This window comes from Mesoplodon bidens (genome assembly GCF_964165515.1).
Source record: "Mesoplodon bidens genome assembly, chromosome: 17".
NCBI lineage: Eukaryota > Metazoa > Chordata > Mammalia > Artiodactyla > Ziphiidae > Mesoplodon > Mesoplodon bidens.
In genome coordinates this window covers 45,153,349-45,167,110 of record NC_138174.1, presented here as the reverse complement: position 1 = coordinate 45,167,110, position 13,762 = coordinate 45,153,349, and the positions used below count along the sequence as shown (strand labels likewise).

At 42.5% G+C, this 13,762-nt stretch overlaps 1 protein-coding gene across 5 annotated transcripts in view; it reads left to right on the top strand.

The window, feature by feature from the left end:
- Nucleotides 1-10,500: 10,500 nt before the first annotated feature.
- Nucleotides 10,501-13,762, top strand: part of DACH1 (dachshund family transcription factor 1) — a gene marked incomplete at both ends in the record, with an annotated part of 411,700 nt that continues 408,438 nt past the window's right edge. For all 5 annotated transcript variants that reach the window (XM_081214579.1, XM_081214577.1, XM_081214578.1 and 2 more), the window contains one exon: nt 10,501-11,336. In XM_081214579.1, coding sequence (XP_081070705.1) covers nt 10,501-11,336 — 836 coding nt within the window. The remainder of the gene's footprint in view (nt 11,337-13,762) is intronic.

The following is a 13,762-nucleotide window of genomic DNA, read 5'->3' as shown; positions in this document are numbered from 1 at the left end:
ACCTAAAGAAACCAGGGGTAGTCACAAAAGTCAAGGAACCCCAGGGGTTTTTACAGTTTGACTAACTTTCTAACGTCACAAACTGGTTAAGTATTTCTCAAGATCTCAAAATCTTCTTCCTGAAATAACACTATTTCCCCAATTCTTGTTTTAGAATTCTCCCTTCTAATCATGATGCATTGTAGTACATAAGCACATACATCTAAGCAGTCACTGAGAACACATCTAGTGGCTCTATTAGACCTTGTAGAAATGCATTATACAGGGGTAGAAACAGGCAGAGAAACATGAGTCTAGATCCAAATCTGTCAGTCTATTATTTTCTCAGTTCCCTTACATATGAAATGAAAAAAAATATTTTCCTTTGCTGATGTCAAAATAGTCTCCTTCAAGGATAGCTAGGGGGAAGAAAATCAATGAGGACTTGAATCTAATACCTGTTTTAGGCCTCAACTCCTGCAAGTATAAAGAGAAGTTCTCATATTTTGCAAATTGTTAATTTCCTCTTTTACAAGATCAGAGATGAGTGCAACGGACTGGGAATGTTCTGAGCTTGCCTCTGAGCTCTGAGGGAAAAAGCAGAGAACCATTTGTGATTTCAAGCATGGTCATTGGAAGGGGAAATAGCAAATGAAATCAGCAATCCAAGGATTAGATGATCTGCAGACTCCCCTAATGCGAAATTTCAATGATGTTATGGTCAAAAGACTCAACTGAGATAATGTATATGAAATTCTGATCAGAATGGATATCTTTTTCTTCTTTACATCCTCAGCAACCAGTATACAATCAGTACACAAATAAATGAGCTTTGTTATGAATACTGAAGTGATGGCAGTGTTAAAAAAAACCATACAAATTCTTGCATACACACTCTGCTTACTCACATTTGGGAAGTAGAGTTTCTTTCACACACAAACTTAAATACTTTTCCTCATCATCTGTAGCAGCACTTCAGAGTATACTTTCACTTATATTTTCAGTCTTGATGAAGACTCCTCAATGGTTCCTTGAATGACTAACAAGATTCTTTCTTTATGGGTCCCAGATACAAGCCTTTGTTATAGGACTAAAATTCTCTTTTCCAACTCTTTGAAACCCAATTTATTCGTATCTCGAGATTTTTGCCTTGAGAATTTTCCTAAATTAGCTATGTATCAGAACAAAAATGAGCATAACTAAAATGTTGTTAGCCTTCAATATCCTGGTCTGAATCAAATGATATATTATTTGGGGAATGAGCAGTTTATACAATTTGGGGACAAAGGAAATGGGTGGAATAATGTAGAAGCAGTTTTAATTATCCAGCTAACTTTTGCTGAGCACCCAGCAAGTGCTAAGCATTCTCTATCTGAAAGGAATGGAAATGACTTGAGACCACCTGAAGAGAAACATATCAACAAGTGGAAAAGCCTAAGATAATTGCCTTACCCATCGGAATGTATGGTGACAGTTATTATCTGCAAAGATTCCTGGATGTGCTGAATCTTGAACAAATCAATAAATTATAAAATCTGACTTATACAGGAAATAGTTGGTTTCTTTATTTCTTTCTTTAAATACACAAGTGGGGCTATGCTGGACATGTGAATGAACTGAACTCTGGTTCAAAAACTAAAATGACTTTGCAACATATGGGGAAAGCATGAGGCTGAGGATGCCAGTAGTGCAACCCCTTCCCTGAGTACACTCAGTCTGTACTTTGATTATGTTAAACAAGAATAAAGAGGCCTGTGAAGAATTCTCAGAAAGTAGTTTCTTATATAACACCCTGCTAGTATCCCACAGTCCTGTCCTGAAAACTGGTGGAGTGAGGGGTTGATCTGGGATAATCTACTCAAGTAAAAAATTAATAACAATGACTTCAAACTTGGCGAAGACATTATCAGTAGAGCATTGTATTACTCTCTGTACTGGTAATTTTTTAAATGGTTAATTTCTAAGTCTTATTTTTACTAGTTGAAGTATAGTTAATTTACAGTGTGTGATAGTTTCAAGTGTACAGCAAAGTGATTCAGTTATACATACATATATATATGTGTGTGTGTGTGCTTTTTCAGATTATTTTCCATTATAGGTTATTACAAGATATTGAGTGTACTTCTCTGTGCTATACAGTAAGTCCTTGTTGGGTACCTATTTTATATATAGTCGTGTGTGTATGTTAATCCCAAACTCCTAATTTATCTCTCCCCCTGCACCCCACATCACATCCCCTTTGGTAACCATAATTTTGCTTCCTATGTCTGTAAGTCTATTTCTGTTTTGTAAATAAGTTCATTTGTGCTATTTTTTTAGATGGCCAGGTACATTCTCAGAGCAGTTGTGTTCATCATTTTCCATTCCGTTGTTCAAAAATGCATCTCCGACTCAGGATTTAACCTTTGCTAAAGCATAGGTCTGAGACAATCACAACAAAATACTTTCCCCTTAAAAACTAGGACTTCAGAGCCCTGTTAAATCAAAAGAAAAATTCTTTCTCTCCTCCCCAGTCTCACAGCCCTCAGGATTTTAAATGGTAATGACCAGTTCATTTGAGAAAATGGCATTTTAGTGCTTCCCCTCACGAGCTCTTAAGGCATATAAGGTGTCTCTTTCCCAGGGATGTGCACCTCCTTTTGTTTTCTGGCATTACTGGAACTGACCTGGCATGGATCACTGGGTGAGCAGGCAATCTTAAACACTTCTCATATAAATTACTGGTTCCTTTCTAAGTGCAATTGCTCACAGGGTAATACACTATTTCACAACTCTGATAGCAAAGTCTCTTCATTCTACTGGGTTCCACACACCCCCAGGAAATGAACAGACAAAAAGACTGATGGCCGTGTGAACCTCAGAAAGGTACAGTCTGGTTCAACCTCTAGTATGTACATCCTGAGCACTTTGGTATCTTTCAACTCTATTCCCTTCTTTGACTCCTCTCAAATCCTCTTTTCCTGCTTTAAAACTCATCAACAAAAGCAAAAATATCAACATGACACACCTATGTGAACACTATAAAAAGCAAAGCAGTAACGAATACTATTTTTCAAAGTAAATTCTATTTTTCAAATTTTCCAGAAAAGAAAATACTGCTCACATTTTATGCTCTACATTTATCAGGTAGAACTGACCCATCTAGCTCCCATGCAAAAGAGGCTTACCATTAATTGAGCACTCCAAGATTCACTGGTTGCTCATCATGGCCACATTTTCCAAACCAATGTCTTTTTCCCATGAACTCTAATGACAAGGTGTGTTTTTACTGACAGTTGACTTGGATCAGAGCTTGCAGGATTGTATTTCAGGTTGTAACTCTGTAAAACCCTGTAACTTTCTTTGAAGTTAAACAGTGTCAATCTGTTTCCATGTCTGAATAACTCTTAGAAGAGCTTGCCTGACCCAAGTCAACTCACTGAAACACACTATTTCCCCATAATTGATGTTCCAAATGAATGTCCTTTCATAATAAAATGTGCTGGAAAACAAAACAGCTTTGCATCCAGCACAAGTTGCATCATAATTAAATTTTATTTTATCCCATCGAGGCATGCTAAATGTTGAGCAAAATATAATTTTAAGTAATTTGTTTGTATGCTTATCTGTAGGAGTTGGAAATTAACAGCATTGCTAGTTCGCGTTTACTGTTAAGCCTGGAGAGCGGAGAGATTGCTTTGCAAACATTACAGTTATTATGTCTGCAGTTGGTACTCTTTGTATAAATTATTGATCAGCCAGCTTATTTTTCTTTCTGCTTAATGGATATTATAGCATAGTTGTTTACAACGCTATAGTTAAGGTTGTGTCAGCACTTCCATTATAATAAACCCCCTCTGTTACAGGGGGTTTATAACTTGTTGTAAAAATTTGCTCTGGGCTGAAACTTGACATACAAGATCTCGAGCTGGAAGGTGGCAATTGTTATTCTTTCAACTTAAAAAAAAATCTCTTTGTTCTGAAGGGCAATAAATAAATAAACAGTTTATTCTTTTGTAACAATCCTTGAAATTTCTGACTTCAAATAGAACAATTTTTATAGGCTATTTGTTGGACAATGACCTCTTCTTTTATTTAATAAAGCAAAGAGAAAGAAAAAGGACCAAGATAATAAGTTAAAACAAAAACAGAAAAGCAGACAGTGAATCAGTAGAAACTTTTATAATTAAGTTTAATACATTTCTCCTAACATTGCAAAATCACACCATAATTTATGTTTTAAATTAAACATGCATTTACACTACGTAAGACTTCTTTCCACCCCCGTTCCCAACTATGTATCCCTCGAGCAATTCATACATCTTAATACTGATATTCTTTAGAGAAAAATGAGCTTTTGGTTATTTAAAAAGAAAGGAGTATGACAATTAGAAAGTGCCATATATGAAAAGGTGCAATTGAAGGTACAATAGTTCCTAGAAAACTAGGGATTTAAATATCCGCCTGACTTTTTGACCTTCAATCCAGTCTGCCATCCCTCTTCCCATTTAAGAGATGAAGGGAATTAATCTCAATGTATATCATTATTTTTGTTGCTTCCTTTTATGATCCAACTCTATAATGATCTCGTTGTGGGTTTTTTTGCTTGTTTGATTGTTTTTTTAATCAAATATTTGCCTGTGCAACTCTTAATACCAACCCCCAGATGGAATTAGGACACTTAACACTGGAAGTAAGTAGTGATGAGAAAGTGTAACCCAGTTATCATGGAGAGTTGACTACTTGTCGTAGAAATGATGCAGTTTGGAGTAAGGAGAACCATTCCATGATGATTTTTTTTCTTTGTAACTGTTCTCCTCTTTGCTCCTCTAACTATTCTCCTTTCTCTCCCCCGACATGGGTTTAGAGATTTCTTACAATATGCTCCATAACCAGCAAAGTATTTTCGGCCAACATGTCACCTTCGCTTTGAACCAGGAGAAAACGGGGTGAGGATAGAAGATTAGGGAGGGAGGAACAGGAATGCCAAATTGTGCCATTTGGTTCTGACGTCTATGCAAATGTGAACATGAATAGGTAATTACTACATGTGTTCAGTAAGCATACATATATGGTCCATGCATTTCCATGCTGGAAAACAAGTCAGAGTTACTTATGACCATTTTGGCCACTCCTTTATTAAGAACAGCAATTTGTAATAAAAAGTTTGAGCGCTTCAAGTTATAGTGTGCTCGTCTCCCCACCTTCTGTCCTTTGGGTAATTTATCACCAAGCTCTCTGCACCTGATTAGAGAATGTATTCTTGAGATAAAAGTCATATTCCTTGTTTGAGGAGGGACAGGAACTGGAAAAGAGGGAGACTGTAGAAATGAGACACTAAGTCAGAAGTTGGAACCCCAGGTCGGGGCAGCAGAGACAGAAAGTGTAAAAGTAGGGAAGTCTTTGCTTAAGGTAGTCAGGGTTTATCTGCTGAGCTGATTGGTGAGGCCGTGTGTCTGAGTTAAAAAGGCTTGAGAGAGTTACTTGGCATAATTTCTCCATCTTCAATGATTTACTACTGAAGTGCAAACATCAATTTTGGACTCTCTCCTGAGAAACGTTTAACAAAGTCAGTCAACTACTGGTACCCTGTTATCTTTCTAGATTTGCCAAACTTGGAGAGCTCCTTTATAAACCTCCGCCTGAAGTTTGTCTTTTTTTTTTTTTTTTTTCTGTTAAGGAAACAGGTCCATTAGTAAATAAGGAGATGTAAAAATCATCTTCCTCTTTACTTTGCCGTTGTGATATACCTTAGAACTGTTCAGAAGTGCACCCTATTGTGAAAGCTATTTGTGCCGGGTGTGCTAATGCACTCTTTGATTGAGTGAATTAGCAGTCATAACAATCTGGCAGTCTGGCCATAGAAGTGTGCTCAAGTTGATTTGTATTATGGCTGGACTGGAAAATCTAGTGTTAGTTGTTTTTTTGCCCTGGGGCATTGTTTGTACCAAACTCCACTTTTCATTTAATTTTCCAATACATTTTGAAAGATTGAAATGCTTGTGATCAACATTTGATCCACTTGCATTATTTAAAAAAGAATTCTGAAAGTAATTTCAGATTCCAAAAAACCTTGCTTTCAATTAGAGTAAACATAATTAGAGTGACGTCGTGCTCGGAATGGTAAGTCTCCCTTTGAATCTATTAAGCATGTTATCTCCTTGTCCTGTCACTGAAAGGAATTCACTATATATCTGAGGTAATACATCTGTATTTTTCTGTTCATGCTTCTAATAGAACTTGGAGAAAAATTAAAAGAATAAAATTGCAAGGAACCTTTTCTTGTTGTCCTTTCTGCATATTCCCAAATCGTTTCTGCTTCATTTAGTGTTGCTATAAAAAGAGGATACTCAAAGCTTTCAGGAAATTTTGAGATATTCGAGAAACATTCAGATATGTATTGCCTTTAAGTTATTAGAACATTTTAGTTTTTTTTAAATATTCTATGAAATCCACATTTTCAATCTTAATTATATCAATTGCTATATTGAAACCTTAAAGATTTAAAGACATGACTTATCCTAGCTTTGTCAATAATTGTATCTTTCTTACAATCCTCTGCTTTGCAGTCATTTACCAGAATTATAATGCAGCATGGATATAACTTTAAAATGACTATTGATTACAGAGAAAGCTTTGTGAAATCATTTAGTCAGTTTCCCCACTTGAGAAATCAGTGAATAAAATAGGTCAATAGATAAGGATGGAATGGATGTAATACAGTGCGATGCCTCCCTGGGTTATCAAAAGGGTCAAAAATGAATCCCCATAGAATTCATGGTTTTATACTCATAATATAAAATGAAACTTACCAAATCCCAACTCTAAGTCCACCTTTCTACAGATTTATTCTTCGTTTTTAAAGCACAGCTTTTGAAAATATATTTTTATGTTTCCCTGTTTCAACAGAAGCATTTCCTTGTCACTGTCCCTTTTAACCAAATAGGATGCCCTCATCTTCAGGCTAAAGCGCCTGTTGTTATCCAGGTATTTATTCACCGGGACTTTTGCTGCAACAGCTAGTCTGTATTTTCTCACTGTCTCCTGCGACCTTACAGCTCTTCTCAAAACTGCATTTCCTACTGCACTGAACTCTGTCTCCTGTGCCGATTTTTGTTAAGTAATAGATGGTGAGCCCTGAGACCACTCTCTCTATTAGTTTCATTCACAGGGATGTCTTCGGGGGCACGGAAGGAGGGGGAAGGGGAAGGGAGGGGCCAGGAGGGGGCAGAGAGAGGGAAGAAAATACCCTCCCTGAACTGGTACAAGCTCAGCTTCAAACGATATCCTAGGAAAGAAATTAAAGACTTCTTAATTAGTGCAGCAATTAAGCTTTCTTGGTAGCATTTTAATCAGCATAGGCCCTATCAAAGGACAAACAGAACAATTTGCAGGTCTTTGAATTTTAAACAGTCTTATTGATTTTAGCACAATACGTCTTCACAACACACAGGGAGAATTTTCTAATATCAGTTACAGTACTCTGAGTTATGCTTATGCAAATTGAGTGCAGGCTGGAGAGGAGGAGATGGAAGGAGAGGACCTGAACCAAACAGAGATGTAAAACAATAAACAAACAAGACAAAAGCTTGGAAACCTAAAGAGATAGGAAGAGTGGGAATTTGAAATTTGTGCAGTTGATTTATCTGCTGTTATGAAATACCGTTTGCCTTAATCACTGGTAATATTTCTCAAAAAAAAAAAAAAGGAAAGAAGAAAAGAAATTTGAATTTTTCCAGGCTTTTCTTTCCTACATATTTTAATTTGCATTATGTGCCTTTTCTAATCCTATTGTTTGATCACCAGGGTGAGTGGTAGTTCTTAAAATACGGTTTAGAGACCTGAGATGGGAGGTGAGGGGAAGGAAGCTCCCATTCAGGTAGGGGCAGGCGCCCCAAGCCCTGCCTCTGAATGGAGCACGTGCTGGGAGACGCAGGGTTCCCTGCAGAAAATTTGGACTTTGCTTTGATGCTGGGTGGGATTATGGCTTGGTCAGCTATCATTACTTCCTGTCCATGGCTTCGGAGTGTAGCAGGTATTAGGTGAGTGACAGTTTAAGGTAATATGAGAAACGAGAATGCTTAGAGCAGATTTGGGGCATTTATTTCTGATTTTTTCCATTTGTGTGTCTAGAATTTAAAACGAAGAAACTAGTTTAGCATTTTAAAAACTAGAGCAGAGTTTATTAAAGTTGTGCATGCAATTCCAGAATAAAATCAGTAGGCATAAACACTTAAAGAAGTGTTCTGATGTATGTGATATAAATCCAATCCCTATTTTAAACTGAAGTCAGATAAGAGGAGTGAAAATTAATATAAATTATTTCTGGATATATCAAACTACATTGGCTAACTAGGTAAAACAACTGTATACACTTTAGCTATCTTATAGAAGTTAATCTACTTTTTGGCAACAATCAATTTTCTGAGTTCTTATGACCCAGGAAAGCCTCCTGATATAACTGCTATGCCCCAAAAAGTTTAGTATAAACTTAGACTAATTAGTCAACAGTGCCATATTTCTCTATAAATATTTCCTGCACCTTTTGACACTAAGCTTCAAAAAGGTTAAAGAAGTAAAATGATAAAAAGAAACATGATAATAATTTCAACACTACACTGTGAACCCGATGCTAATAGTTTACTTTTAAAATCTGTCAAATGCTAAAGCACTGTTTCTATCTTGTAAAGTTAATGAATATGTGCAGACAGGTTTAAAGCCTAATTATTTAAGATTCCTAGAGATATAAACAGAGAACAGACTTGACCTATGCTCAAATCACAGGTTGTTCAAAAATCCTTGAATAAATAGTACTTTCATTCAACAAGTTAGAAAAGGGAAGAAAAGCAGAGAGGAAGGCAAAGAGGAAGAGAGTCTTAAACTCAGCCTAGTATTTTTAAGCATAGCCTCCCTTTCTGCCTTTACAAGTCAACTAGTGAGCTTTGTTTTTGTTCTTTTCATTATTTACAAAACATATTTCTACAAACTGAGAAGGACTTTCCCAAGATACAGTGATACTTTTGAAATACAATATATGTGTGTGTAGATATGTGTGTGTGTGTGTGTGTATACACACACACACACACACATATAGTTACTCACCTAACACACTAGCAACCAGCCTTGGGTTTTAAACGATATGAGGATGGCTGGCGTCTGTGCAAGACAGGTGAATTAATTATAGAGTTTTAGGTAAGAAAAATTAGTGTGTTGTTTTCCCCTCACTTTCTAAGTCTTCAAGGGTGCCTTATCTCTTCAAATTCTCTCGGTATGATTGGCATTTCTGATCTGCCTTTGGGGTGAAAGTGAAGTTATTCTCAACCATCCACATCATGGCAAGCATTTCTTTCTTTCCACAATCTATTAGGAAATGAGGAATTGAATGCAGAGCATTCCATGATTCTTAAACGATTTCAGACTACTTTTTCCCTACAACTTGAAAACTCTCCTGGAATTTTTCACTATCTTTAAACAAATAAATAATTGAACCGACAGATAAAATAATCAGATGCAGAAAACATGCACTTTGCTTCCACATGGATTTTCCTCAGAATAATTTCTTAATTATCATGAAGGGAGAGGATGTGTTTTCATTTATATCTCATGGCAAAAAAAAAAAAAAAAAAACGAGCGGAGATACATCCTAAATCCTTGAAGGAGAGCTCGGAGCGCTATGGCTCCTCTTTAAGTTGGCAGACGATTGCTCAGAAGGTTTTGGAAAAAAATTACGAGTCTTCGCGGACGAAATGGAATATTAAGACATGCAGTCTAACGGTAGTAGAAGAGAAAGAAGTAGATGAGCCCTCTTTCCGATCGCCACTTCTGTGTCCGGGCTTTTCCTCTCCGTCCCTCCCATAGTTTCTTACTTATCCTCCCCCTCCCCTCCTCCTTTTCTCGCTCCCTCGCTTTCCCTGGGTCTCGCGCTCTCGGAGTCTCTGCTCCGAGTTCCTGGTTGGATAATTTGGGTTAATACTAGTGAGTGAGGTTTTTGCGGCTTCAAAGGGTATTTCAAGTTTCCGGAGCTCCTCCCCTCTGCACCGTGTGACAACAACAACTCGTCCAGCCGGCAGCCTGCACTTTTCAGCTCATTTTCTCTCTGTCATTCCCCGCTCAATCTTTGATCAATGTACTTGCCAGGGAGAACCCAAGTCCTTCAAACCTCCTCCTTTTCACCTTCATCCTTAACTCTGTGCTAGAGCGGGACCCACACAACAACAGCCGACCCTCCCCGCCCCCCCCCTCCAAACCAGCCCCCGATCCCAGCCCCCGGAGAGGACTCGCATTTCGACTTGCGGGACACTTTTGTGCGTTTCTCTCTAGAGCGCCTCTCGCGCTCGCCCCTACTGCGCTCGCTCTTTCTTACCCTCACCTCCTTTTTTCCCCCCTTCTCTCCCTTTCTCCTTGTCGTTCTCTCTCAGAGTTGTTGTTGTGGCCCACTAGCTCCTTCTCCCCCCCGCCCCCCTTTTTCCCCTTGCCCTCCCCGGGGTGTGTGGCAACTTTTTCCCTCGCTTCTCCTCCTTCTGTTTCCCCTTATATGTGACCATGGCAGTGCCGGCGGCTTTGATCCCTCCGACCCAGCTGGTCCCCACTCAGCCCCCGATCTCCACGTCTGCTTCCTCCTCCGGCACCACCACCTCCACCTCCTCGGCGACCTCGTCTCCGGCTCCGTCCATCGGGCCCCCGGCGTCCTCAGGGCCAACTCTGTTCCGGCCGGAGCCCATCGCTTCGGCGGCGGCGGCGGCGGCGGCGGCGGTGGCCACAGTCACCTCCACCGGCGGCGGCAGCGGAGGCGGCGGCGGCAGCGCTGGCAACGGAGGCGGCGGCGGCGGCGGCAGCAACTGCAACCCCAACCCCAGCCTGGCGACCGCCAGCGGCGGCGGCGGTGGCGGCGGCGGCGGCGGCGGCGGCGCCTCCAGCACCCCCATCAACGCGAGCGCGGGCAGCAGCGGCAGCAGCAGCAGTAGCAGCAGCAGCAGCAGCAGTAGCAGCAGCAGCAGCAGCAGCAGCAGTAGCAGCAGCTGCGGGCCCCTCCCCGGGAAACCCGTGTACTCGACCCCGTCCCCAGTGGAAAACACCCCCCAGAATAATGAGTGCAAAATGGTGGATCTGAGGGGGGCCAAAGTGGCTTCCTTCACGGTGGAGGGCTGCGAGCTGATCTGCCTGCCCCAGGCTTTCGACCTGTTCCTGAAGCACTTGGTGGGGGGCTTGCACACCGTCTACACCAAGCTGAAGCGGCTGGAGATCACGCCCGTGGTGTGCAATGTGGAACAGGTTCGCATCCTGAGGGGACTGGGCGCCATCCAGCCCGGAGTGAACCGCTGCAAACTCATCTCCAGGAAGGACTTCGAGACCCTCTACAATGACTGCACCAACGCAAGGTAAAGAGCGGGGGGCAGCCTCCGCCGCCCGTGGTCCCTTCCCACCGGTCTCCTCGCCCTTCCCTCGCTCCCTTCAGGGCGCCGCTCGCTCCGCGCGACCGCGAGCCGCGCGCTCCGCCGAGCGCGGCCCTCTCCTCTCTTTCCTCGGGGCTCGGCGGCCGCTCCCGACCCTCGGAGAAGTTGGCACCTCACCCTGCCCAGACCGCGCTCTTCCGGCCGGGTCCGCCCCTTGCTGGCCCGGGCGCGGGGGCGCAGCCGCTGTGGCACGGGAGAACCCCAAGCCTCCGGGCAGAGGGGGCGGGAAGGAGGAGGACGGTGCCTTTCCAGGGGCCACAGCGCCCTTCCTGGGCCGCGCCGGCGTCAGGGGACCCCTCTCAGCGCGGCCGCCCGTGTGCGCGCTCCCTCGGACCCGGGTTCCACCACAAGGCGCGGGGCACTGGCCTGGCTGCTCGGAGGCGCCAGGCGGCATCCCGGGGGCGGAGGGAGGTCGTGACCCTGCTCGGCAGGGTTCGAGGAGCGGGAAGACGCGCTCCGGGTGAGGGCCCCGCCAGGTAGCCTTTGGAGTGGGTCACTTGGAGGTCGGGAGGGGGACGGTCCCAGAGGCCGAGAGGCCGGCGCAATCCCGGGGGACCCAAAGCGAGTTCAGCTCGGAAGCCCCGAGGGCAAGCCTGCGGAGGGGAGGGGTCTGTATGTGCGCGCATCTGTGCGTGTGTCCGCGTGTTTGCGTGTGCGTGTGCAAAGAAGATGAAGGGGTACGTTTGCCCTGGGGCAGACGCGAGGGGACCGGCAGGGTTCCTTCCGTAGGGGGAGGTGTCCGGGTGCCTGAGACTCTTGGAAGCTGAACTGGAGAGATGGGGAAGGAAGACCACAGCTTGCTCTCTCGGTCTCTCTCCAAACTGTTCTTTTTTTCTTTTCCTTTTTTATCCCTTTTCTTTTCTTTTCTTTTTTTTTTTTTTTTGTTAAGGGCTTAGTAGCTCACGCAATGAGCAGGTGCAGGCTTTGCACTGGGATGCTCTGTGGACCTGAATACCGGTGCCATGGCTTCCCCAGCCCGGCAAAGCGCGGGAACTCTATAGAGGCCACGGGACCCGGAGCCGGCCCGACCAGTTTTATGCTAATGAACGCTCACTGGGGGAGGATCTACCGAGAGGGGGCGGGAGTAGGGTAACTTGTCAGTTTCGGGGTAGAAGTGATCATTCCACCCGCTCTCACGGTTCCGTCTTGTCCCTATCTATCGTTGGCTGCAGAGGGTAAAGTTCAGAGATGTCGGGTAAAAGCGAGTAGGGAAAGTTGGAGTCCAGAAGTGAGTGCTTGGGAACTGCGCGCAAAATGTGTGCAGCGACTTCGGTACCCTCCAAATAAGTTTAAAGATCGGGAGAAGAAGCGGAGTTTTACTCCTTTTGGGTGTGTGCCCCTAGTAGAGCTAGGGAAACAGAGGCGGCAAGGAAAGAGGCGCAGGACTAGACCAGAGGAAACCGGGGTAGAAAAGCCCCTAGCTATTTCTTCCTTGGGAGAAGACTTCTGGCTAGTGCCCCCGGAAGACTGTAAGACGAAAAAGACTCGAACTCCAACCCAGTAAATGTCTTACCCTGACCTAGCCAGAAACTCTTTTCCGTGTTTATTTGCCATTCTTTGCATCGGGCCATGGTTGTATATCTGGGTTTTGAACCTTCATTTCTACTATTTTTGGGTGAATGCTGAGCGCCCGCGTGTGTGTACGCGCACGCGTGCCCAAGAGTCTGGACAGGTGGCAGTAAAGATTGAGGGGGAATCTTGATCACTAAATGTCATTTACGGAGATAATTGGAGTCCTTGGGTGTACAGAAGATAACATATTTGCAAAAAATCTACTGTTAAAACAAGTTGAATCAGGGCAGACAATTGTTGCGGAGTTGTTATAAAGAATGCTAGTCGAAATTTGAAGCCAGTTCAGATATGACTGTGGTGAAATTGCCTACCTATCCAGTAGATTGGCGAAGCGCTGTTTTTCTTAGTAACCAAACCACTCTTCTCTTGAATCTTCTTTGTGTGTTTCTTACAGCACACACTGTACTAGATAATTAATGGCCATTTCACATAACACGCAAAAAAATTGGTGGAGAAAACTCCCTTCAGAGACTGCAACGTTATAATCAATTTAAAGCAGGTAGTGTTACACCTCTTACAATTATTCTCTTGATGTTTTGTGGTTTTTTTTTTTTTCAGAAATTTCTGAAATTTTGGAATTTTCAGGTTTTGGAATTGAAGTCCTCACTATATGGTTGGAGAATATTCTTAAAGTTATTAGGAAAGAATTTTAAAGTATTTTTTCCCTGAGATTAACAAAGGGTCTGGAGTTAAAACTTTCAGAGCCAAGATAAGTTAAATCCAGTAAAACTGCTTATCCCTTCAAAAATACCTCATCAGTACTCTAATTATATTTCACT